Source organism: Catharus ustulatus, chromosome 1 (genome assembly GCF_009819885.2).
Source record: "Catharus ustulatus isolate bCatUst1 chromosome 1, bCatUst1.pri.v2, whole genome shotgun sequence".
NCBI classification, from domain to species: domain Eukaryota; kingdom Metazoa; phylum Chordata; class Aves; order Passeriformes; family Turdidae; genus Catharus; species Catharus ustulatus.
This window is the reverse complement of record NC_046221.1, coordinates 55,908,029-55,931,638: the sequence shown is the minus strand read 5'-3', so window position 1 is coordinate 55,931,638 and position 23,610 is coordinate 55,908,029. Positions and strand designations below refer to the sequence as shown.

The window sequence follows — 23,610 nt, the reverse complement described above, 5'->3', positions numbered from 1 at the left end:
TCATGTTTTTTCTATGGGATACCCAATAAGAGCCAGGAGAGTCTTGAGAAATTGATATATTCAGTAGTGGGTGGGTGTGAATCCGCTCCAACAGGATGGTTTTTAAAAAGTGCTATTTAAAAAAATCTTTTATCTACAAAAATGAGGTAAGGGAGTAAGTGGGCCTCTGCAGGATTGCTCTGTCTTTTCCCTCTGCCAGCTGACAAGGAGAGCCGTCCTTCAGCCCTTTTGGCCGGTGGATGCAGACACAGCAAGTTGCTGCTGGACACTGTTGTTCCCCGCAGTCCCAGCAGCTCCTAGTCTCTTTTCGGTGAACCGGTTTGCAAGACCTGTGGGAGAAATGTGTGTAAAGCACCTATCTCCTTATCCTGAACTGCATTTTGAAACTTGATCTTTTCACAGCTGTGGTACAGCGACTTACTTTGTCCAGGCTTTAGTCATAAACTCCAGTCCAGGAGGAGAGGCTGGAGATGACGGTGGTGAAAGGTGCATGTTCCCTAGGCGAGGAGACAGCTGCTCGAGCAGTAGTGCCGCCCCAGCTCTTGTTCAGGTGAGCGGGGAAAAGGCTTTCAAGATCACCTGGGAGGCTCTGGCACTGCTGAGCAGTCGCTGTGAGGGTGGCGGCCCCGACTTCAAGGGGCAAAGAGAAGAACACGTTGATTTTTTCCTCCTCCATGCCCGATGTGTGGTGAGCTGGGTGGTGAGCGGTGATGTCCCCGAGGGATCAGGCGAGGAGAGCCGGGATGCTGCGCGGGGGAGAGCGGTGCGAGAGGAGCAGCCGCGGGCGGGCTCGGCGGGCGGGCGGCTGGGACAGCGCCGGGCGGGCGGCGGGAGCGCGGAGGGGCGGGCCGGGCCGGGCCGGGCCGGGCCGGGCGGCGCTGCCGGGAGCCCGCCGCGGCGTGTGGGTGGCTCCAGGCGGCCGGTACCCAGCGACAGGCGGCGAGGTGGGAGGAGGCTGGCGGGGCGGAGGAAGAGGAGGAGGGAGCGCGGCGGTGCTGCGGAGCGTATCAGCCGGTGCTGGACTATGGTGCGGCTCGGTGGGGGCTGACACGCCGGCACCCCGCCCGCTCGCACTCCCTGCCGGCTGCCAGGCACGTGTGGGATGTGAGACCTGCCCTCGCCGGGGGAGCATGAGCTGTGCCCAGGCCGGCATTGTCCAGGTACGAGGGGCTGCTGCCGCCCGGCCCCGGGTGAGGGTGGTGGGGCGGGGGCGGGTGGTGTCGGCCCCCAGCGGATAAGTGCCAGGCGGGATGGAGCTGGTAGCGGCCTCGGGCCCCGGGAAAGGCCCTTCCCTGGGCGGGATGCGGTGGCGGATCGTGGGTGTGCGCTGTCACCGTGCCCGGCTGCGCGGTGCCGCCTTTGTGCCTCGGTGGTCCTGCGGGATGGGACCCGGCCGTGCCCGTGAGCGCTGCCCTGGGCGGGGGCGCTGTGGAGGGGTCGCTCTCGGGGGAGCGCCTCGGGCCCCGCTGGGTTACGGGATGAGCCGTGGGCCTGCCGGCTGAATTCCGCCGGCGACCAGATAGTGTAGAATTATGACGAGCGACGTGCCGGCGGGGATTGACATCATTTGGGGATATGGATGCACGCAGGCGGTGATGAAGAGTCCAGTGCCGAATTTTTGGTGGTTACGTCCGTTCCTTGTAAAAACAGAAGCCCCCAGTTCTGGTTCTTGGCTCCCTGACAATGCAGCAAAATTTAAAGCACAAACTGCTTTCCCCCCTCCTTCCTCCCCGTGCTCTGTTGCTGTAAGCCAATCTTGTGACTTCATATTTTGGTTATTACCTTGTGTTATTACGTAACTGCATTTTTTTTGTTAGCAATTAAATAAAATAACTTATAAGTATGTTAAGAACATTGTCCTAGCCTGTAGCATTGTCAAATGCTGCATTTCTCATTTTGTAGCCTGCACAGATAATGGGTTTGCACTGACACGGGCAGTACGATTCATTTTGTTCTCTCTTGCATCGTTTCCCATGTGTTTCTCTGTAGTTGCAGAAGAAATGACTTGACCTGGGTTTAGATTTTTGCATCCTGCTGTTTGGAGCTGCAGTAGTGCCTTTTTTTTCTTTTTCTTTTTTTTTTTCTTTTTTTTTTTTTTTAATATGCTGCACTCAGCAGAAGTGCGTAGTGAGACTGTACAACAGTCAGTCAGGCTGTGCTCCTGATCCTGTGTTTACCAGCACCACTGTCATGTTCTGTGGGGCACCTAGCCCTGTCTGAACAGCTATTAGGGGCAGGGTGCTGCTGTGCCAGTGGTGGCACATAGCAGGTGGTCAGCTGTGCCTTTCTGATTAGTGCTCATGCGAGGATTGCAGTTATTACAGTAATTCATTTTGGCTTGGGGATTCATTTTGAAAATTTGGATTTTCCACTAAGAAGGGATTATCATTTCTCTGTGTAGTACGTGTGTTTTGTGAAGAAGTGGAGTACGGTATGTATCCTGGCTGCTCTCTCTGCTTTGCTTCTGTCTGCCTCTGAAGTGCACACCCTGTTTGGACAACACAGGTGCAATGTTGATTTTCATGCTGGAACCAGAAGTAGATGTAAAAGGCAGCACATGCTTAGTCAACCCACACCACTCATCCTGTCAATACAGTCTCAGTCTAGTACAGGGGAAAAGGGTATGTGTTCTTACAGAGGAAATGTGGGATCTGTTTGTTTGTTTCAGGAGGGTGAGCAGGGAGTTAGCTCAAAACAAAGAGTGGCTGGTCAGATGGCCAGCATTTGTGAGCAGCAAGCAGCATGTGATTTAAGGGTGGATGTCACGTTTTGTCATTTGTGTGATACTATCGCTGATGTGTTTCTGACTTAATGTGACCTGAGCTTTGGACTCCTAAGCTTTTAGTATCAGTCAGCTTACTCATTTGAAACCAGAGCAGGCCAGAGCATGAACTGATCCACTCAGTGACTTTATCACAAACTATCAATATCTGAATGTGACAGTGATTTATTTGAAAGCAAACTGTGTACATGCACTCAGAACATCCCAAATAATTAATCCCAAATTCATATGCTCAGTATTTGAAGTGCATTCTAATAAACAATATAGTCCTTACTGTTTTACAATAAATAACTGGCTAAGACTTGTTACTAAAGTGCATTTTTCAGTGGCTTTGTGTTTCATGTACATGGCATGCGATCTTGCATCCTTTGCCATTGTGAGATAATCCCTGTGAAGCTTTGTGGAGTTCTGCATGTGCTGTGTTGTATACTAAGGAGCGTTCATTCAAGGTAGTGCTAAATCCTTCTCCTTGTCTCCTTTTGATAGTCTTCTTACAAACAATGCAATGACTTGGAAAAATAGCAAGAGCAAAATTTAGCTTATTAGCTGCCTTTTGAAATACTGCAAAAGATGTGGCCATGATATTATAGAGAGGATTCAAATTGTGAGAGTGATGGTGTTAGGCCAGGAGCTGTTTTAACAAAGAGGATAAGTTTCCTGTGTTTTAAAGCTGTTTGATCTGCCTTAAGGTTGCCCCTGTGGTTTCACCTCTGAAAGATGCTTGTAAAAAACACCCAGCAAAACAGCCTTCTCATTTCCACATCAGTTGCAAAGTTCAAACAGAAGGGCTTTTAGTAATTAAAAAAAGCAATTATTCCAAAACATCTTAGTTTGTGATGATAGATTTTGCCAGAGAACATAGCTTGTCTTCATTATGACTTTTGATCTTTGTAAATATCTCTATGGTCCTATGTCTTTCCCTGTGTAGTTTCCTCCAAAGTTAGGGGCGCCCACAAAGCCTGGCTTCATCATGTGTAGATCATAGTCTTTGTGGGCCTCTAGAGACAGGGAGGAGAACTCCAGCTGTAAACAAGTGTTCTGGCTCACTCTCCCTTCTGTTCTGTAGATGGGTACTTGCCAGCCTAAGCCAAAGTTATGCCTTTCTGAGCACTGCCCCAAACAGTTCAGCTGTGTGTCCATACATACGTGTGGCTTACATGAGCAGATCATGCCTGCAGCTGCCACAGCTTTCCAGCACATACAGCTATGAACCATGATTGCACTTGGAGTCACCATCACCTCAGATGCTCCCTTTCCTCCAGTGACACCTGTGCTGCCGGGAATGTTGCTGCAGCATTTGCCGTTTCTCTCAGATTTGCTTGCAGTAGCTGGAAGATGGTCCTGCCCATACAGGTTTGTGTATCTGCCTATTAGGAGGAAAAGGAATTGTGACGCCCCCTTTTCCCCAGGATGTCTGTTGTTTGTTTACACTCAGCGGCTTTCTCAGTTTTGGCAATAAGGAGATGAGTCAGTTTTGCTTCTGTTTAAGGCTTTTTTTACCCATTTCTCCTGTAATGTTTCATGTGCTGTTGTGATTCTGCAGTGGCTGAATGGCAAATACTGCAGGCGTTTGGTTTAATTCCTTAGAAGTGTATTTCTATTGGTCTTAGATATCATGACCATTAATTCTAGTGAAGCTTAAAACAGACTAGATCTTATGCACTTAGGTATTTGTCCTAAAACATAGCAATACCTTGTTTTCTTCTGGTGATCTCAGAAGGATGGGGGATGTGCAACTCAGAAACAAATAAAAGTGCAGCCGGTAGCAAAGGGCAAGATAAGATGGACACCCACTTTAGCTGATTTTTTCCAGCTGAGATTTGAGGCCAGCAAGATGCTTAGAATTAAGAAGAAATGGCAAAGTTCTTTGATGCAGGGAACCCAGGGTCATTTTCCTTACAGTTAATGAATGGTGGCTAAGCAGCTGTATAATGGGCTTGTGAGTCAGTCTTGGCCTTTTTTGATGAGCTATGTCTGGCTAGGATATCCCGTCATTAGCTCTGAAGTAGGAAGTTTGGGTTCTTCAGGCAGGGCTCCTTAAGAGGTGCTGGGACTGTCCCTTGGCAAGATGGTGTCCTCAATCTCAGATGTTTGTTGAAAATGGACCAGAAAGACTAGTCCAAACTACAGGTTAAATGGGCTGTTGTCCTGGGCAGCAGACTGCTGGGGGCAAGTGGCTGGCTGTAGACTGCTTTTGCAGCAGGGAGGAGCTGGGTTGAAGCAGAGCAGCAGCTGAGCCCCAAGCGGGGTTCCCTTGCTGCAGTACCTGTTGCAGCTCCCATTTGTCCTCTCCCTCCAGTGGCGGCAGCAACAGAAACCACTGCCACCTCCTCAGGACTCTCCTTCCCCCACCTTTTCACTTATCATCTCACCCTCCTTTTCCATGAGTTCAAAGAACCTTAGCTTGATCCCAGCTCCTTTTGTCCAGCACATTGCCTATAATGCAGATAAACTGTGAGATGGCTTAGGAGCTGGGGGTGGAGTAATATGGCAAGCCATTTCTTTGAGATCTTAAAGCAGGGGGAAACCCTGGTGCTTGTGTTTGGAGTATCGAAGTCAGTATCAGCGCCGTGTTCCCCAGGGAATCGCTGTGCTTCATTGTATTGCAAAGTTCTCTGAGGACGCAGCAGTGCAGGCAGTGTTCCCTTGCTGCAGAGCAGAAGGTCTGTGGGAGAGAGTGCGTGCACAGCAGTCAGCAAGCCTATTATTGAGACCTACGCTGAGGTTTCATTTTATGCATTTAGCAAAACAAGCTTGCTCTTTCACACTTTCCAGATATTTTTATATTTCTCTGCAGATGCTTTTAGAACACCAACATTTGTTTGATTTCAAGCCTGAATTAAAATTCCCAACCAATGTCTGGAGTCAAAATCAAAAAGGCAAGTATTTCTCCCAGAATTAAAATCCATTTAAATTTGAGAGTTGTTAACCCATTAAATAGCAATGGAGTATAGAATCTCTTGGACTGAATCATTTGTGTTTAAAATGGAACATGCTCTAAAAATAAATGGCTAATTGCTTCAATGTAGTCAATATGAAATTTAGAGATGACTGACAGAGTGATTTGTCATCCATCCCCACAGCAGGAGTCATCTGGAAGTCTGTGATGTTAAACACATTTGTTTCTATTAGCACCTTTTAAAGTATTTTTGTTAATGAACTCTTGAACACCAGGACTGAAATATGTCATGTAGTATAATTAATTTTTCCATTTCATAGGAAAATGTGTGCCATGTGCACCTTCCATTACCGAATCGGGTTCCTCAGGTCCTGAAATGTGTGGTTCAGCAGGACAGGTTTTTTTAAAGGAAGCAGGAGCTTGCTGTATTCTGATGCCAACAAAATGCTTTCACACATCTCCATGTAAAATTTAGGATGTCTTCCTACAAGCTGGGGAAGATCTGATGTTGTGCTACTCACTGTATATAGAGAGGAGGACTGGTTAGGAATAACTTTCTGAAACATGTGTAAGTAGAAGAGGTGGAACAGGAAATTTTTTGCTTTTTCTAAGGGTAGAAGGAGAGCAAGAGATGGGGGGAAATGCTTGATGAGATGGTCAAACAAGTCATTGTTTGCTGTGTGCTGGTAAAGTGCCAGAGTGCTTGTACAGAGCAGGGATGGGTCAAGGAGCTGCTCTCTGGATCTTAGGAGTTGCCATGACTTTTCTTCCTCCTCAAAACAAAGTATCCTGCCAAAGTCTGTCTCTTTGGCAGTCTGTAGATTACAGGTTGTATAGGCTTTGATAAACTGGGTAAGAAGCCATGAAGTTGGGCATAATCTAGCTTTGCATGTGAACTGTATGCCTGTTATAAGGTACTTACTTCCTGAATTGTTTGAAATGCAGTTCTTTCAGCTGGATGTAGTGACTCAGGTGTGTGGGACTACCTGTCTGGGTATCTGGGCACTCTTACAAGTGTTTGATAAATTAATGGGATGAATGTGATCATCTGATGTCCCAAGCTGGGCAACTTGCTGCTTTTCTTTTGAAATCTTTCAAGATTGATAGTGTCATTAAAGTAGGAGATACTGTCTTATTCCAAGGTCTTAATGCAGACTCGGGAAAAAATTACAGTAATTTCACGATTACAAGCCGCACCATTTTGACTAAAATTTAGCTCCCAAGCCGGAAGTGCGGCATACACTCCAGAGCGGCTAATATATTAACAAATTTAGGAAATTTCCAAACCCGGAAGTGAGACCCTGCAAGCGTGGCAGCACTGCCCGCCCCCAACAAGTGCAGCGGTGCTGCCCAGCCCCGACAAGCGTGGCGGCAGCGGCGGCCGGGCACGCTGCTCTCCCGCTCCCTGGCAACTGCGGCGAGCAGGGCCGGGGCCACTCCCTGGCGGCCGCCCCGAGCAGGGCCGAGCCAGTAAACTCCACGATCCTGCAATTCTATTACTAATTGGCAACTGTGTGAAAGTTGCATGCAGATTCTCGCTGCGAACGAAAGTGCAACTTACAATCTGGTGTGGCTTATTTATGGAGGAAAAACGAAACGTTGCTGACACCCCAGAAGTGCGGCTTATAATCAGTGCGGCTTGTAATTGTGAAATTACTGTAATTTGGAGTTCACATTTTACTGCAGAACATCCATGAAATATTGGGTTGTTTGTCAGTTCTTTAATGATGTGTTAAAAAAAAAGCCATGTGAGAGGCCCTAAGATTTTTTATTTTTAAAAATATATATACTTTTCTTCAATGAAGTATGTTTCATGTGCGACTGCATGGTTGCCTTAAGAAGACAAAGAAAATACCAGATTTACCCTCTGAAACCACATCTTGATTTGAATAGCATAGTTGTCACATACTTAACCAGGAAAAGTGGGGTAAGCAGATGAAATATTTAGTCAGAGTCAGAACACACATTTCCCAGATGATGCTGTTCAAGACTCATGAAACGCCCAGTAGCCATCAGGTTGTCTCCTATCCTTGGTTACAGGCCTGTGAAAGCTGTGTAGAGATAAGGAGTAAGGTCTTTTCATGAACTCTTAAGTTGCATAATTTGACTGCACCATGCTCTCAAGTGGTAGCCAATGTGAAGTCATGATTCAGAGACATCACAGACATACCCTGAATCAGAGGCAAGCCATGATGCTGAGATAAAGTGTTATTGAGTTTGGTTTAAGAATGAGCATACTCCTTCTAGTTATTTGGAACTTTTCTTGATGAAAGGCAGTGTTGCAAGGCCTCTGGTGATTTATTTATTTATTTTACAGAACTGAGTGTCATAAGGAAGCTTGCTGTGTCCTGTGCCAGCATGAAGCACTGACATTTCTTTCTCATTACTCGAGCAGCAGGCTAAAGCAGAAACAACCATAGAAATTAGTAGCCAGACCAGGTATTAAGGACTAATGAGCTGAACTGTATTTTCTCCTTTCCTTCTTAGGCTAGAAAATTATTTCAGTAGAGAAACACGTAGTCCTATGGTAGGACTCTTTCCAAGAGCGAACACTTTGGTGGTTTATAAGAGTCAGCTATCTGATTTACCTTCCATTTTGTTTCCACTTATTAATGTTCCTTAAGGATTTTGCATCATGTGAGAAAATACCTACTTTTTATGTGAACAAAGCACCCATTAAAGAATAAGATTTCTCACCTGACTAAAGGCAGCAGTTCTTATGTTGGTCAGGAAACTGCATCCTGGTGTAGAACATTAACCACCCTTGAAATTTGACTTGGCTTTATTCTTTCATGCTCCTCAGAACTGTCACTCTCAAAGAATCGTCTTTGCAGATTTTCAAAGACTCCCTCTCTGCACGTGTTTTCATTCTCTTTGATAGTCTGTTCTCCCCCTTCAGTCTTCCCCCTGCTCAACAACTAAGTGATTGCAAAGTACTGTTCTTTCCAACGGAGTTTGCTGCACAGGTAGCATTGGTCATGCAATTTTATGTTTCAGACAATTAGAACATGTTTAATAACTCAGACTAATTCTCCACACCCAATAACATGATGTAGGCTAAAGCCTTAGTATGTGTATTTGAGCAATTATATTTGGGCATTTAATTAAAAACATGTGTCACCTAATTTTAAGTCTCTGAGTCCTTAAATATTGCTATCTTTTGCTTGCTTATCATGAAGTTCCTTAGGGCAATTTACAAATTAGGTTTTACTGTTGCTGGGCAGGGAATGAAAAAGTTTGGGATGTGGGAACAAAATCACAAGCAGGAAATGCAGCAAAACTGTAGCAAATGTATGGTAAAGTGTTCTGGGTGGCTCTGTGTTTTCAACCTGCCAGTTGAGTTACTGAGGTTTGTCTAGAGATGGAGCCTCTAGGTGGAAGAAGACCTTCTAGAAAAGGAATCTAAAGAGCAGCTGCTTGACTTGCTTGTTGGAGCCACATGGTATTTTTTTTTTTTATATGTCAGCTGTATTGTCTTATCCATCTTGGAAGATCATCAGAAGCCCAGGGAAGTTGCTGCAGAACTTCTAGAAAGGGGCAGGCTGCCCTCATGCCCCCTTTCCCTTTCCCTTTCCCTTTCCCTTTCCCTTTCCCTTTCCCTTTCCCTTTCCCTTTCCCTTTCCCTTTCCCTTTCCCTTTCCCTTTCCCTTTCCCTTTCCCTTTCCCTTTCCCTTTCCCTTTCCCTTTCCCTTTCCCCTTCCCTTCCCCCACTGTCTGCAAAGGTGACTTTTTGAAGTTTGGAATAGGAGTAGTGGCTCAGGCTAGGCTCCCTGTAGGGGTGTTTCAACCCTGCACCATCACCGTCTTTCAAAAAACCCCTAAAGAATGTCTAAGGCTCTGGGTAGAAATGAGTAACAATTTCCCAAAAGATAGTAGAGAAAGAAGTTGGTTGATTACAGCAAAAAGATGATGTAGGGCTGCAGGGGAGAGGTTTTATGTTTAAACCTCTGTTTGGAGCGGGAATAGAAATGTTTCTGGTAGAGCCTTGCTTCTGTGAAATATTTTGGTTGCGTAGTTCATATAAGAATGATTTTCTAATGGTTATAAAATGTGGATTTTGTGCATATGTGTATGAATTATTTGTTGGGAAAATATGATTCTGAGGTTTGGTCTCCAAGTTAAATATATGCCTGGTTTGACCTATTTTTCCCCAACCTAATTCTGCCAGCGCTGTGTGTGCACGCGTGATGTTTCCTGCTGAGGGAGTCCTGCTGACCTTAGAGAGACGAGGCACCTTAGGAAAGCTGGTGCATAAGTAGCGGTAGTGGTAGTAGGCTCAGGGTTTGCATAAGATAGGCTGTCAAGATGGCTCACCAAGGGGAAGATGTGAAATAGGGTGTTTGAGGAGGAGTCTGATTTAACACCGAATTATCTGGCAGCTCAGAAAGGGTCATCGTGAACAATATATTGGGCTGATTTGTGACCTTCTCACAATAGGTCTGAGATGGACAGGAGATCAGTCTGCCTGATGGCCTTCTAATAACTCACTGAAAATCCAGTTCATCTGCTTTAGCTACCTGGACCGAAAAGCATATAAATGCAGCATTGCTAATCCAAATAATCCTTGTGGGACCACGAGGGGACATCCACATGCTGAAATGAGAAGTGATAAGGGGGCCTTAAGCAAATGAAGATCTAAGCTTCTAAGTGTACACGGCATATTGTGAGTTTACTGGCTTATATCCAGGACACATAGCCATGTTTCATGCAGTGCTGCACCAAAAAGTGAGCATGACCGATTATCTTGAGTTGGCTGTGTGCGACTAGTTTATGTGCAGCACTCTGCTGTCCCCAGGGCTTTTATTCCCTGTGTAATGAGGGCAAAAGTAGCTTGCTGCATCTCTGCCCCCTCAGAGTCATTGTGCCCTGGATTAAATGCAAAATTGTCAACAGTGCCTAAAAAGGAGGCAGATTCCTAAAAGCAGGAACTCCAGAACTGCTGTGTTGGGTAAGGCGTGGTGTTCAGGGAGGAGCTGCCCTCCCCAGGAAGGGTGTTGCTATTTCTCTTGTACCTGATTTAGATCTAGGACCTACATCTGTCTTTCCAGGAATGTGTCCTAACAGGCAGGGAGCTTCTCTAAGTGTGTATGAGTATGGGACATGGTTTACACGCATCTGGCCAAAGTTGTTATGTTCTGCATGGAAGATTTGAAGATTCATTGAGCCCGAGAGTAAGAGGGAGCATAATTCTGCTGTAATGGTAGAGGGGGAGTTTATGTGTGCTTTTGCCAAGAGCTGGTTCTGGTGTTTTATATGCAGAGTAGCACGTGGGTTGTCAGGACTGGTGTTTCTGTGATGCACAGGAGCAGAACATGAGATCCTGAATCCTCTTACGCTGGGAGCGGGACTGAGTAGCAGTGAGTATAATTTTCAACTTCAAATACCTAAATTTTGCGTAAGCCCCATTCTTTTGATCTGGCCCAGAATATCTATGTTCAGTCTTGGTCTTCTGAACTGTTTTTATTCATGCCTCAGTGATGCATCCAGTGGGAATTTGCATGTTCATTTGGCTTGTTTTGTGCCGTAGATTTTCAGTGGAATCCTCGTAGCTAATGGTGAATATGAAAGCTTTGAAATACGAATTTCCATGTAATAGAATACTGATGTAAGTCAGTCATAGCTTTGATAAGCTGCATATCATATGTGGTAATCTCAGAGGACGTTGGATCAGAGCCTAGAAAGTTACTGAGCTCACCTCTAAGTTTGAGTGAAAAGATTAAGATGAGTGATTACTGAGAAATGCTTTCCAGGTGCAACACTCAGCCAAAACCATTGTCTTTCCAAAGCCACTTTCATGGATTCTCTGTTTATGGATTCTGATAGATAGTAGAGTGGGAAGGAGACTTTGTAGCTGCAGAGGTCTAAGTTGGACTTCATGCCTGTTGAGGATTTCTCATTAGAGGAACATAGTTAAAACTGCAGTTCATGATGAATGAATTAAAAAAGTTTGCTCCCTCTAGAAACTTTTAAGGGTTTGTTTTTTTTGTTTGCTTGTTTCCCCACACACTTTTTTAAAAGGAAGTGGGAGGTAAAAAAATTTTTCAGCCGAAGTCAGCAGGCAAATTCTGCATCTGCTGGAGGTAGCAAGTCTTCTGCATAATGAACCATTTTTATATAATTGCTTTGGAGGAAAAAAATAGTCCTGTTTTAGAGCAGAGAGGGCTGGCATTGAGAAGACTTTTTCATAGATTGCTAATCAGTTCTGATGTTCCTCCTCTTGCTGTAGTTTGTGTCCCTGCAGTGCTGTCATGCTGGGCTTGCCCAGCTTCAGGTGTGGTTCAGGAGTCTGGACCAGCCCTTGGCAGCTCTGCTGAATGCTGAGTCATGGGGAGTAGATGGAGATGCAAGTAGTACTCAGATCTGTGCAGCACTGGTAAATTACTTTCTGGAAACTAGAGACCCCCACAAATCACAAGCAAGTCATGAGTTCTTGATCAAGACTGGTGATATAATTATGATGCTCATTTTCTGACAGATAGCTGCTTGAGTAAAAAGCTGAATTTGTTGCCATGTGAGCTACAATGAGACTGCCAAGCCTCTTAAACCCCACCCATCCCCCCCACGTATTTTTTTATTTGCAGGTATTTTTGGGGAATGTGTGTCATTTATGTGTAGACATTGCACCACCCTTGTTTTGATGACTCTTTTCTTTAAAGTCTCTCACTCTCAGTGAAGACAGGTGACCTGGCAGGAGCAAATCCAATACATTGTGAACATGCAGTATAATTATCTTCTTGCAGTAGTTCTGGAGCATGCATGTATGGGAGGAGGGGAGGCATATTAAGTAGTGAAGCTGCATGAAAATTTACCAGTGGAACAGTTTTCTGTCAAATAAAAATGCTGTTTTAAACAGAATCAAAATGTTCCACATAAGAATGTGTTTGTACTGCAGCTGGCAACTGTTCAGAGGATCTGGAGCCCTGCAGCCTTGTTTAATGATCAGATCCAGTTGGGAGAGATCAGATATGGAGGTGTGGCAAGGTGTGGTGATTGTTGTTCTGTTTCAACTGTAAAGAAACTTCAAAATGTTTCAATTTCCCACAGTGCAGAGAATGAGCCTTGACCTACTCTGTCATTTCTTAATACAACCATTTCTTAAACATTATCTCCTATCTCCAACGCACATCATTAAAGTGCTGTACTATTGTATTTACTTCATGGAAGCCTGGGGCCCATCTATCTGCTTATGCCAAGTTCATTTAAGTCACTGATCTTGCACTAGGGATGCATTTGGCCTATGAGGTCTTAAAATAACTGTGGAAATATTCACTGCATATTTATGTGGGACAGAGACCACACAGATTTCTCAGTTTGCAGTTTTCTAACGCTTGTGCACTGGAAAACAAAAACACATCAGTGAGGGAAACCCATCTCCTAAACAGTTGCTTTTTGGCTTGACAAGATCACCTTGAACAGGATCCCTGCTCTCTTTTTGTATTCAATTTCCCAGTTTAGATTCAAATCTTATGCTAGGGAGTTTCTCTTATTTTCCCAACTGACACTGCTAGGAGAAAATTTTTTTTCTTCTCATTATCTCTACTTTCTTCCACCTCACAAACACCATTTTTTATAGCTGTTTGAGCCTGTGTTTGGGCATCAGTACAGTGGACAGGAAAATCATGGCTTCAATTAAAGTCTTAGACTTTTGTGGTGATTTGTCTTATTCTTTCAAAGACCTTCACTCTTTGCCTTGTGGGTTACCCTGGTATATTGAAGACCATCCTCCAGTTGTTCAGTCTGGCAAAACATGAATGTGGAAAATGCATTTCTTTAGTGGAACAGTGCATTTGTTTGACAATTGAGCAGTTCCTTGTTCAGAGTGTGCTGCTCAACAACAGCAAATTTGTTGTGTCCTAAGATGAAGCAAGAGACAGTTAATGGATTTTTTTAATATTTTGAGATTATTTCAGATTCTGTTTAGTTAACAATTTCTTGAGCTTTTTTGGTAGCCCTTGCCTTGCATCTTGTGTGTACAATTACCTTTCAGTCTTCCCCTGACCTAGCAGCTCATCTGCTGATGGTGGATTGGAGGGTCTCTCTGCCATGCCACTGCTTCCCTGGTCAAGGTACTCACATAGCAGGAGGCAGAACTAATCGTGAAGTGCTCTGTTAGCTGGACAGAACTTGGAGGAGTCAAACTTTAAATCCATTGATAGATGAAGCAAAAGCAAATTAGCAGAAGCTTTATCACTGTGCTTAGTCTTTTTCTGAGACCAAGAAATAACAGATTTCCAGAGATTTCTGGATAGCCAAGTATATATGTAGAAAAAAATATTTTGAAAAATTCTCTCCCTTTCCTTAGAGGTGTTCTGCTGTCCATGAACAAAAATGGGAATCTTTCAAAAATCTTTGTCACACTCTGCCACAAATACTTAGCCATTTTCAGTTTATCGACCCAAATTTTTCAGGTACTAAATGCTCTTCTAGCTGGAATGTGATCTCCCATAGGAATTTTATGTCAAATCTGCCATCCAATTACCTATGTAGCCTGCATTCTTCAGGCTTCACCGTTGTTGCGGGCTTTTTTCTTTTTTAGCTAATGTTTTTTTCTTAAAGGGAATTTTCTGTATTTCAGTCTGTGCCGATTGCCTCTGGTCCTATCACTGGTCACCACTGAGAAGAGCCTTACTCAGTCTGCCTCATTCCATCCCACCAGCTATTTATGCACATTGATAAGATGCCCTTTGAGCCTTTTTTCTCCAGGATGAATAATCCCAGTGCATCCTTCTGCTTCTCTAGCCACTCTTTTCTGCATGTTAGTCATTCCCTTGGGTCAGGACACGCATTTGTGTGCCTGCTTGGAGAGCTGTGTTAGGGAAGTGAGCCGGGTTAGAAGTAATCAGTCACTTTATGCTGTGTGCTTTTAACCTAGAGTGAGGTCTGCTTGGCTGTTCTGTGAAGGCTTATGGCAATGCAAGCAAACGCCCAGCAAAGAGTGGAAATAAGAAGTGGGAGGAAGGCAAGGTGTTTCTCCTTGTGAAAATGTCAGTTTTTGCTGGCTCAAAGTGTTTGTGACAGTCATCACCTGGGTGGACTGTGAACAGATGTGAAGGCCCAAGGGTAAAAATCTTTGGTCTAGACTTACTAAAGCAATGGAGATGGTGTTTTGCAGGTATTTTTGTCTGCTGTGAGAAAAACAATTTTTCTATATTATTTCTTTAACCTTACCCCAACCATTTGCTGCTCAAAAACTTTTTTAACTGCTTGTGTTTCTGTGAATTTAGTACCTTTCAACAGAGATCTGTTCCATGAAATCTCCTCTGCTTTCCTTTGAACCTATCTGTACCTACATTGTATTTTTAAGTGAATTTCACAGCTCAACTAGTGGTTGCATTAAGAATCACTTCCTTTAGGATGTTATGAACCTGATTCCTACTGCTTTCTCTTGATGACCTTTCTCTCTCCCCTCTCTCCCCTCTCTCATGAGCATATGAACCTCATATCTCCCCTCACTGTCTTTTATGCTTCCCTGAATCTTCTCTTAATCTTCTCCTCTGCCTTCATCTTTGGTACCTGCATACTATCCTGCTCCCGATTTGTCACAATTGTACTGTGCACTCCTATTTTTCAGATACTGCTTTCACATTAAATCCCAGACTAATTGTCTTCTAACTCAAATCCCCTAATGCACAGCTTTGCATCTTTTGTTGTAGCTCTGGGTATCTTGTGTGGTCCTGTTCCACTGCTCTCTCATTTGGATACAATCCAGTTTCTTGTATGTGACCCTTTTCTCTCCTTCGTCTCCTTACACCATCAATATTTTGGTCAGGGATTTTGTTGTAGTATTTTATTTTTAGATCAAATTTACCTCTGTTCTTGCATTATTGTGGAATGTAATTTTCTGTATGTCTTTTGACAAAAATCCTTATCCATGATTTGGTCCTTTTTGTCCTTTTGCATGGTAATCTTAACATCATCAGCTTTCTGCAAGTTAAAACTCTGTTGTGAGGGCGTTTTTCTCTTCATTTCATTTTATTTGAATCTCAGGTAAATTTTTTGGTCTCTTAATCTTATTTTTATCACAATGGTTCTGCTAAATACCGTTTATTCTTAAATACACATTCTTGTGCCCTCTGCCTCTTCTTTTGCTAACTAACTAGATTAACATGATTGAAGTACTTTGTTTTAGCAACAAAATCTGGCAACTCACTTCAAGCTGCTTTCTCTACTCATTGACGCAGTGCTAAGAGACTACCCAAGTAGTTTGTTACTTTCTTCCTCCAGATCCTTCCTTTTGCTGCTACAGAATAGCCATTGAATTGCTACAGAATACCTGTGAATTGCTGCTATGTGTTTATCTTCTCTGTATGATGTTATGGGGGCAGACACTGGATGATTCACTGCTCAGGGCTGCATCTTGTGTTTCACAGAATTGCATCTGATAGTGGCTATTTGTGAGACAGTTGCTCCTAATGTTTCTGACGTTTCTGACATTTTGGACTTTGCCTTATTAGTAGGTGAAATATTTAACTCTTCCAAAATGCAGAAGACCTCAATGAGTTGCTTGGGATTTTCATGCGCAAGTTGCTTATTGGGATCATTGTGGCTCTTAGAGGGTACTGGGCATTCCTGTTCATTTTGGTGAGTGCTCCAGGGATCTTTCTCCCATTGCTGTATTAAATATATCTCACCTTACTTTAGCTATCTGGAATTGAGCCCTTTTGTGCCAATGGAATAACTGGGCTCTTTGAAGTGGGGAGAGGGGCTTGGGAGGCAAGCTCTTTTTAAAGGTAAGTTTTAATCTCCTGTGTCTCTCAAGGAAGCCTCAATGCAAATTTTTGCAAAACAGCTAGTGCTGGATGATGTAAATCTCACCTCACACCTACTATAGGGTTGTTTGTGTCAATACAAGACTGGAATTTCTGGTCAGTATTTCTCTGGTAGTTCATATTAGCATTTCCTTGAAGTGTATGTTGCTCACATAATTTGTCTCTCTCCCTGGAGGGTTTAGTTTTGCTTTAACAGAGGAGCAGAATGTCATTACGTTCAGTGGAAGGTGTCACAAGCAGTAATGGTTGATTCATAATCACCTGCACATAACTATGTAGAGCAATGTACTTCTGGAAAGTGCAAAGGGTAATTGCATGTCCAGACAATAATTGTAAGTGTTGAAAACTCAGGAGTTGGACTCTCTGCCAATGGAGGAATTTTCAAGGCTTTTGGTGCGGAGACTTTCTCCTATGAGATCAAGGTGCTTACAGAGTTCAAGACTTTTAGTGTGTGTAGATTGGATTTGTGCAGCTGGAAAGCTGAGATTTTTTTTTCCTTGACCCTGTGACTGCAGATACTACAAACAAAAGGAAAAGCCTTGGTTTTTATTAAATTCCCAAAAGTGCTGCTCTCACTAGACGGTAGTTGGATTTGGGAATCTTTCTGCTCAGTTACAAACAAATTCTGCAAGTTTGAAATGGTAAGAAACTACAGCGTTTTTTGTATTGATTTGGGGTACTTTTGATTTGGCTATGCTTCACTTTTTCCTTTATATTCTCCTAAGCCTTGTTATATGGCCTTTTAGATGTTGTTTATTTAATAAACATGAATGTTGCTCACTTAAAAAGAAAATCCTGTCATCTTCTCTGGGGGTTAATCAAAGGAGAAACTTTCTACTCCATGAAAGTAGGGTAAGACTGTCTCTATTCCGAAATATTAAATAATCAAAGGGAAATAATAGTCTCTGATGATACCTCAGGGAAGAGTTAATTAAGGAAATGAAATAGCATTAAGAGTGACCTATTGTTGACTGCCAACAGATGAGGGAGACATTTGTTAGCAGTGTGTGGCCTCTGGTAAGAGCTTTGTGCAGTGTACCAAGCTTGTGAGATATGCAGCACACCCAAGTGTCTGAAAGCAGTGTTTAATTATCTGATTGATGAAGGTCAGCACTGCAGGGGGCACATCGAGTCTGTGAAGTGGCTCCCTGGATCTGGGAATCCAGGTTGGTGGAGGCATATGACAACGTGTATGTCTCTGCGATGTCTCACTTAGACTTCATACTAATGAGTTGCCTACAGTTCAGAGATATAATTTCCAACCTTCACTGGCTAAAAGGGAGCATGGCATCAGACATGCCAGCCTCCTGTGGAGTTGTACCTGGAGCATAGTGGGTAAGTTCATGAGGCTTCAGCAGATTTGGGTTGCTTTAAATCAATGTGGTTAATTTTTCATGCATGCTGGCCACAAGCAGTTTGGCACTGGCTGAGCCCTGGAGGTGGAAGACAGGTGAAATTGTTGGTGGAAGGTCAGCTGAGGGGTGGAGACACATGTGGGATTGCAGATTTTAAGGAAGCTGCAAAAGGTGTGTCTCTTGGGCCAGGTCTACTAGAGGCATGAAAAGGCAGTGGCTCACTTCTTTCCTTAGTGTGACTAGATTTTGTAGAGCTCAGTGCTGTGCATTGGGAAGAGTGCATCCACATTCTGCTCTTGCATCTACAGATGAGCATTGTCTCTGGATTTGCAGATGAGGATTGAATTGGGAAACTGGAAATAGCAAATGAACTAAGGAGGAGGGAATATAGGGAACTTAACACTTGATCCTTTTCTCCCCTAGGCAATGCTTTTGAAATGCATTTGACTCATGGGGTGTTGAACAAACCAGGGACTGACATTTAACAAGTAAAGGCTGCAAGGATGGGTCTGATGTCTGTAATAACACATATGATTTTGTAAGTCAGCAGTCATCCCTCTACCAGGGCTGAGTGGTTTCTCCTTTGCCCTGTGCACTGTCTGAATCCCCAGAGGTCTCTCTCAGCCTGCTCTCTGACAATTACAGAGGCATTCCCTTGCTCTCACCATTAGTGTAATGGCTTGTGAGAACATTACTTATCCCTTTGCTCTTGAGTGACTACTGCTTCCATAATCTCTTTTGCATTAAACTAATGGATCACTTGTGTATGCAATTTTTCTCCCCCTGCTCATATGGTGAGGAGAGTACCTGTCATTGCTTTTGCCCCATTTGTCATTTATTGCAGATGAAAATACAAAGAGAATTTGACAAGAAATTGGAGCAACTGTCACAGCTTGTTGCGTCTTACTAAAAGTATGCAAATAATAGAAAATGCCAGCTCAAAAAAGAAGTGCATTGCCATATTCAATTGTTCCATTGTCATGTGTAATTCTTCAGTTGCAAGAAAGGAGATTCTCATCAGAAGCAGTAATTTTACCTGGCTTTTATTTATTTAGCAGTTAGAAATTATGTTTAAAGTAGCTATTTAATAAAATGGAGTAGTGACCATTTCCAAGCCATCCCTTACGGAAGAGGAAGAAAAAATTTGCTTACAGATATAGTACCTCTCTGTCTTTTACTCCAAAGTAACAACAATTTTTAAGAGCTGCTTAATTTTCTTTGCATTTACAATATCACACCTGTTCTGCTCTCTTAATTGTTGGGAAGTTTTTAATAATGTCTAAACTGACTCTTGCTGTGGTGTAATCAGTTCTACCTACTGTGGGCACAAGAAAAAATATTCTTTCTTCTTCACAGAAGCATCTTACATACTGAATGGTGTCACTGGCACTGTTCTTCCCACTCCATCTTCTGTCTTTTTTCCTCATTTTTGTTACCTAGTCCTAGTTTTATGTGTATCTTTATGTGTTGTGTTTTGCCAAATTTTGCTTTCCTGTGGCACTTTGGACTCGCTCCAGTTGCCTTGTTTGTTTCTTCAAATGCAGCACAGGTGAGGATGTGGTACTGCAGCTGAAGCTTTGCTGATGCTCAGTAGAGTGGAAGGACAAGTCCATGTGTTCTGTGGGAGACAGTCTTGTTTATGTGCTCCTCCAGCCTGCTTGTTTGCCTCGTGCTCAATAGCTTGACTCTGACATCTGTTCAGACTGTCATGCTCTCTTACCAGTGGGTTCTCTCTGAGTACTCTTACTGGGTGTGCTGGTTTTGTCTGGGGTGGAGGTTTTTTTTTTCATAAGTAGCTGGCTGTATTTTGGATTTGTGGTGAAAACAGTGTTGACAATACAGAGATGTTTCAGTTACTGCACAGCCTCGAGGCCTTTTCTGCTTCTTGTACCACCCTGACTGTAAGGATGCTGGATGTGCACGAGGAGTTGGAAGGGGACACAACCAGGACAGCTGACCCCAACTGAGCACAGGAATATCCCATACAATATGGCATCATGCTCAGCATGTGAAGCTGGGGAAAGAAGAGGGGAAGGGTGGACTTTGAGTCATGGCATTTGTCTTCCCATGTAACTGTTCTGCCTGGTTGGGCAGGCCCTGCTCTCCTGGAGGTGGCTGAACACCAGCATGCCCATGGGAAACACTGAATTAATTTCTTTGCTCTGCTTGTGAGCACAGCTTCTGCTTTCTCTGTTCAACTTGTCTTTATTTCTACCCATGAGTTTTCTAGCTTTTACTCTTCTGATTCTCTCCCTGATCCCACTGAAGGGGAGTGACCGAGTGGCTGCACAGTGGGGCTACATCACAACATCTGGCTCAAAGTTCTCCTTACTGTATTTATGCAGTATGTGCAGCTGTGTTTCTTTCCTGGTTATTCCAATTTTTCCACTTTGCCTCAATAATACTGGATTTGAACCCTGTCCCTCATACTTCTTTGTCTTTCTTTATTCCATTTTGCCTACAGATGTAATAAGTTGATTTTTTCTTGTTATCCACTTAGAGATGTAGCAGGACCAGCACATGGAATTCGTCCAGGTCTGTACCAATCAGTCATGTAGAACCAGTGATAACTGCTGAATCCAGCCTGAATGAACTTTATCTAGATCACATTTTCCAAACTTTCTTGAAAAAAATTTTTTAAAAGAATTTTTAAAAAATGTAAAAATATATAAAAAACTTTAAGTGTAGTCAAGATATAAAGTATTTGTTCTCTTTCCCAAGCCACAAAAATGGTTACTTTGCTGCAGAAGAAAATAAAATTAAAATTAATTTAAGGTGTTTTTTTCTTGATGAATCTGTTTCTTGTTACTTCCTGTAACCATTATCTTGATGCTGGTTTTCAGTTTGTCCAACTCCAAAAGCTCTTGGAGCACTCTCATCAGAGTAATTGCCTGCAAGAGGGATTGTAGTCCAGACTTACTCTTCTTTGTCTAGACTTTGCAGCCTCTGAGGCAGGCTGCATAAATTCAATGTCAAGGGAATAAAAAAAATCAATTGTGCTTTTTTTTTTCCTCTCCCTGGGGACTACTGCAAGATCCAGAAAGTTAATAAACTGGCCAGGTGGCACAGCATGCCAGCTGGTCCTAGAATCTGTGCAGCAGTTGCCAGCTAGAAAGAGTATTTGGTATTGTTACTGGGAATATTTTCTGTATTATTTAGATTGTACCTAAGTAGAAGAAATTCTCCAGATGAACAGAATCTCCTTTCCCCCTGATACTTTACACCAAATTTGCAACCAAATAACAGAATCACTGGAGGTCATCTAATCCAACCTTCCTGCCTAGGCAGGGTCCCCTAGAACATGTTACTCTGGATTGTGTCCAGACAGCTGTTGAATATCTCCAGGGAAGGAGCCTCCACAACCTCTCTGGGCAATCTGTTCTAGTGCTCAGTCACACAGTGAAGTTCGTACTGTAAGTTCAGCTGTGTTTTCCTGTTCATCAGTTTCTGCCCGTTGTCTCTTGCCTTGTTGCTTGGCCAGAAGTGTCTGGCCCCATTCTCTTGGCACTCTCCCTTCAGATACTTACAGACACTGATAAGGTTCCCTCACAGTTCTCAAGCCTCTCTTTTCAAGGCTGAAAAAGCTCAGCTTCCAAAACCTCAAAAGTGAAGGAGCCTTTCCTCAAATTCATGAGATAGAAGAAAATGGGATCCAATATACAGCATAAACTTTGATTGATTCATGATATGGTTAAAATGAAATTACTATAGGTTTATGGTCTGTTTTTTCCTATCTTGTGTGTGTGGGAAAAAAAAAAAAGTTAGGGATGTGAAGTCTAGGTAACTGTTTATAGTGACAAAGCAGATGTGTGAGAAAGAAACAGGATATAAGTTGTAGCATCTCAGTGAATCAGGTTGTCTTGGTACAGGTGTTTTCCAGGGCTTCAATCTATCCCAGTCAAGGTGGATGTTAGATGCCACCTGTTTTCAGAGAGCAGGAGCAGTGTAAGATATTAATCTATTTTCAAGGTGTATTTTTAAAAGACTTTCTGTGGGCTGAATCTATGATCCTTAAATTTATTCTCCTATAAAACATACTTTATATGACTGAATGTCATTCCATCTAAAAGACATGTTATTTACTAAAAATTACTTTATCACTGTGTAGTTGAGGAAGGCCTATACCAGTCCTCCTCCATGTTTTATACAGTGCAACTTTGTTGTTGTATTCCATTTGTTTCTTGCTGGCATCCTAAAAATAGTGTTACATGCCTCTCAACTTGATTTTTTAGATATGGGGCAAGTTTTCTGCCTGCAGGCTAACATAAAGTATAGAAATGTTGATTAAATATCTAGTTTTGTGAAAAGCATGTTGAAATATCTTTTGTATTTAAGAAAACATGAGATGCTCTTAAGATTTTAGAGGAGACTGTCCTGTGTGGAGGTGCAGCAGGGTGAATTTCAGGCATGTTTATATCTGTAATGTTTATCTCAGACAAATCCTTTGGACTGATGGATCTGCAAAGTTTTCTTTGCTGTAAAACTTTCATCAAGAGTTTATGGGTTTTTTTGATTTTTTTCCTGGAGTCCATCAGCTTGGGGAAGAAAGCATGTATGTTCATGTTCTTAGTGCTTATTTCCCCTTCTTTGCAGAAAATAACTGGTTGAATTTTAAATTTGTAGCCTTAATTTGGATTGGACATGTATTTCTAGAGTACCAAAATAATTTTGTTCATGTGTTATAAAATCTTCAAATCCTCAGTGCTTGGTGCAGAGCCATCAAGTGTGGAGAATTGTTATAATTTGGAGATGCAATATATGTTGCATAAAACAAATAGATATTTTATTTGAGCAGATCTAGTATTAACTCACAAAGGCATTGCTCTTCATGATGAACATTAATTTATATGTTTCCTTATTCTGACATTTTATTATCAGTAATTCAAATAGTTTCATGAGCCAGACAAACTTATAGTAATTTCATGAGTATAAGGTGCACTGGATTATAAGGCGCACTTCCGGGTGCTGGCAAATTTCCTAACTTTTGCCCACATATAAGGCGCACTGGACTATAAGGCGCACTTCTTTTTACACCGAGGATCCGCCGCCAGCTCCCCCCACGTGGTTGCTGGCCGAGGCCCCGTCTCCAACCGGCTACCGCAGTCCCGCGGCCCTGCCTGCACCTGCCGGCTCCCCTCGCGGCTCGCACTTCTGGGTTGGCAAATTTCTGAACTTTGTCCATATATAAGGCGCACCGGATTATAAGGCGCACTTCTGGGTTTCCATCAAAATTTTAGTCAAAAGCGTGCGCCTTATAGTCATGAAATTACTGTACTTTACTTACTAAATTTAGAGATCACTTTGATTTTAAAGCAGGATGACTGCACACTGATTAGAGAAACTCTGCTTGAAATTTGTTTGAATGGGCTAAAGCAGAGTTTGTGTCAATTGGGTTTTGCTCAAGGAGTCTGAATGCTTAGTTTAGTATTTGACTACTGGGAGGATTTAAGATCATAAAGTTATTTACTGGTGATTTTAGTTATAACTTCTTTTCATTTAAAGAATACAGGAGAAATAAGAATTGGAATTTTAAAGTGTAGGGAAAAGAATACGAGGTTTTCTATCTACCATTCACTTTAAAAAATGTCTAGATGATTTTTTAAAAGTTATTTTCTTTAGAATGGGCTTCAATTCCTTTATCTCTTCTAGGTCTTAATCTGACCGTGTATATATGTCACGAGTCATTGATTAATCTATTCTATTAAAACATATGCATTTTATGCAGCTTTTGCAGTTACCAGTTTTTTCCTTTGTTCTGTGCTTCCTGAAATTACTTGACTTGGAAAAATACTTGAGCAAGGTTTT

The 23,610-nt window shown here is 42.8% G+C and overlaps 1 protein-coding gene across 8 annotated transcripts in view; it reads left to right on the top strand.

The window, feature by feature from the left end:
* The first annotated feature begins 392 nt into the window (after positions 1-392).
* Positions 393-23,610, top strand: part of HECW1 (HECT, C2 and WW domain containing E3 ubiquitin protein ligase 1) — a 282,485-nt gene continuing 259,267 nt past the window's right edge. For 3 of the 8 annotated variants that reach the window (XM_033069756.2, XM_033069719.2, XM_033069746.2), the window contains exon 1: positions 407-550. In XM_033069756.2, the coding sequence (XP_032925647.1) occupies positions 491-550 (60 nt within the window). In that variant the 5' untranslated portion in view covers positions 407-490. Of the gene's footprint in view, positions 551-934; positions 1,161-23,610 lie in introns of those variants that run through there. The other 5 variants (XM_033069781.2, XM_033069772.2, XM_033069729.2 and 2 more) reach the window with 3 other exon arrangements.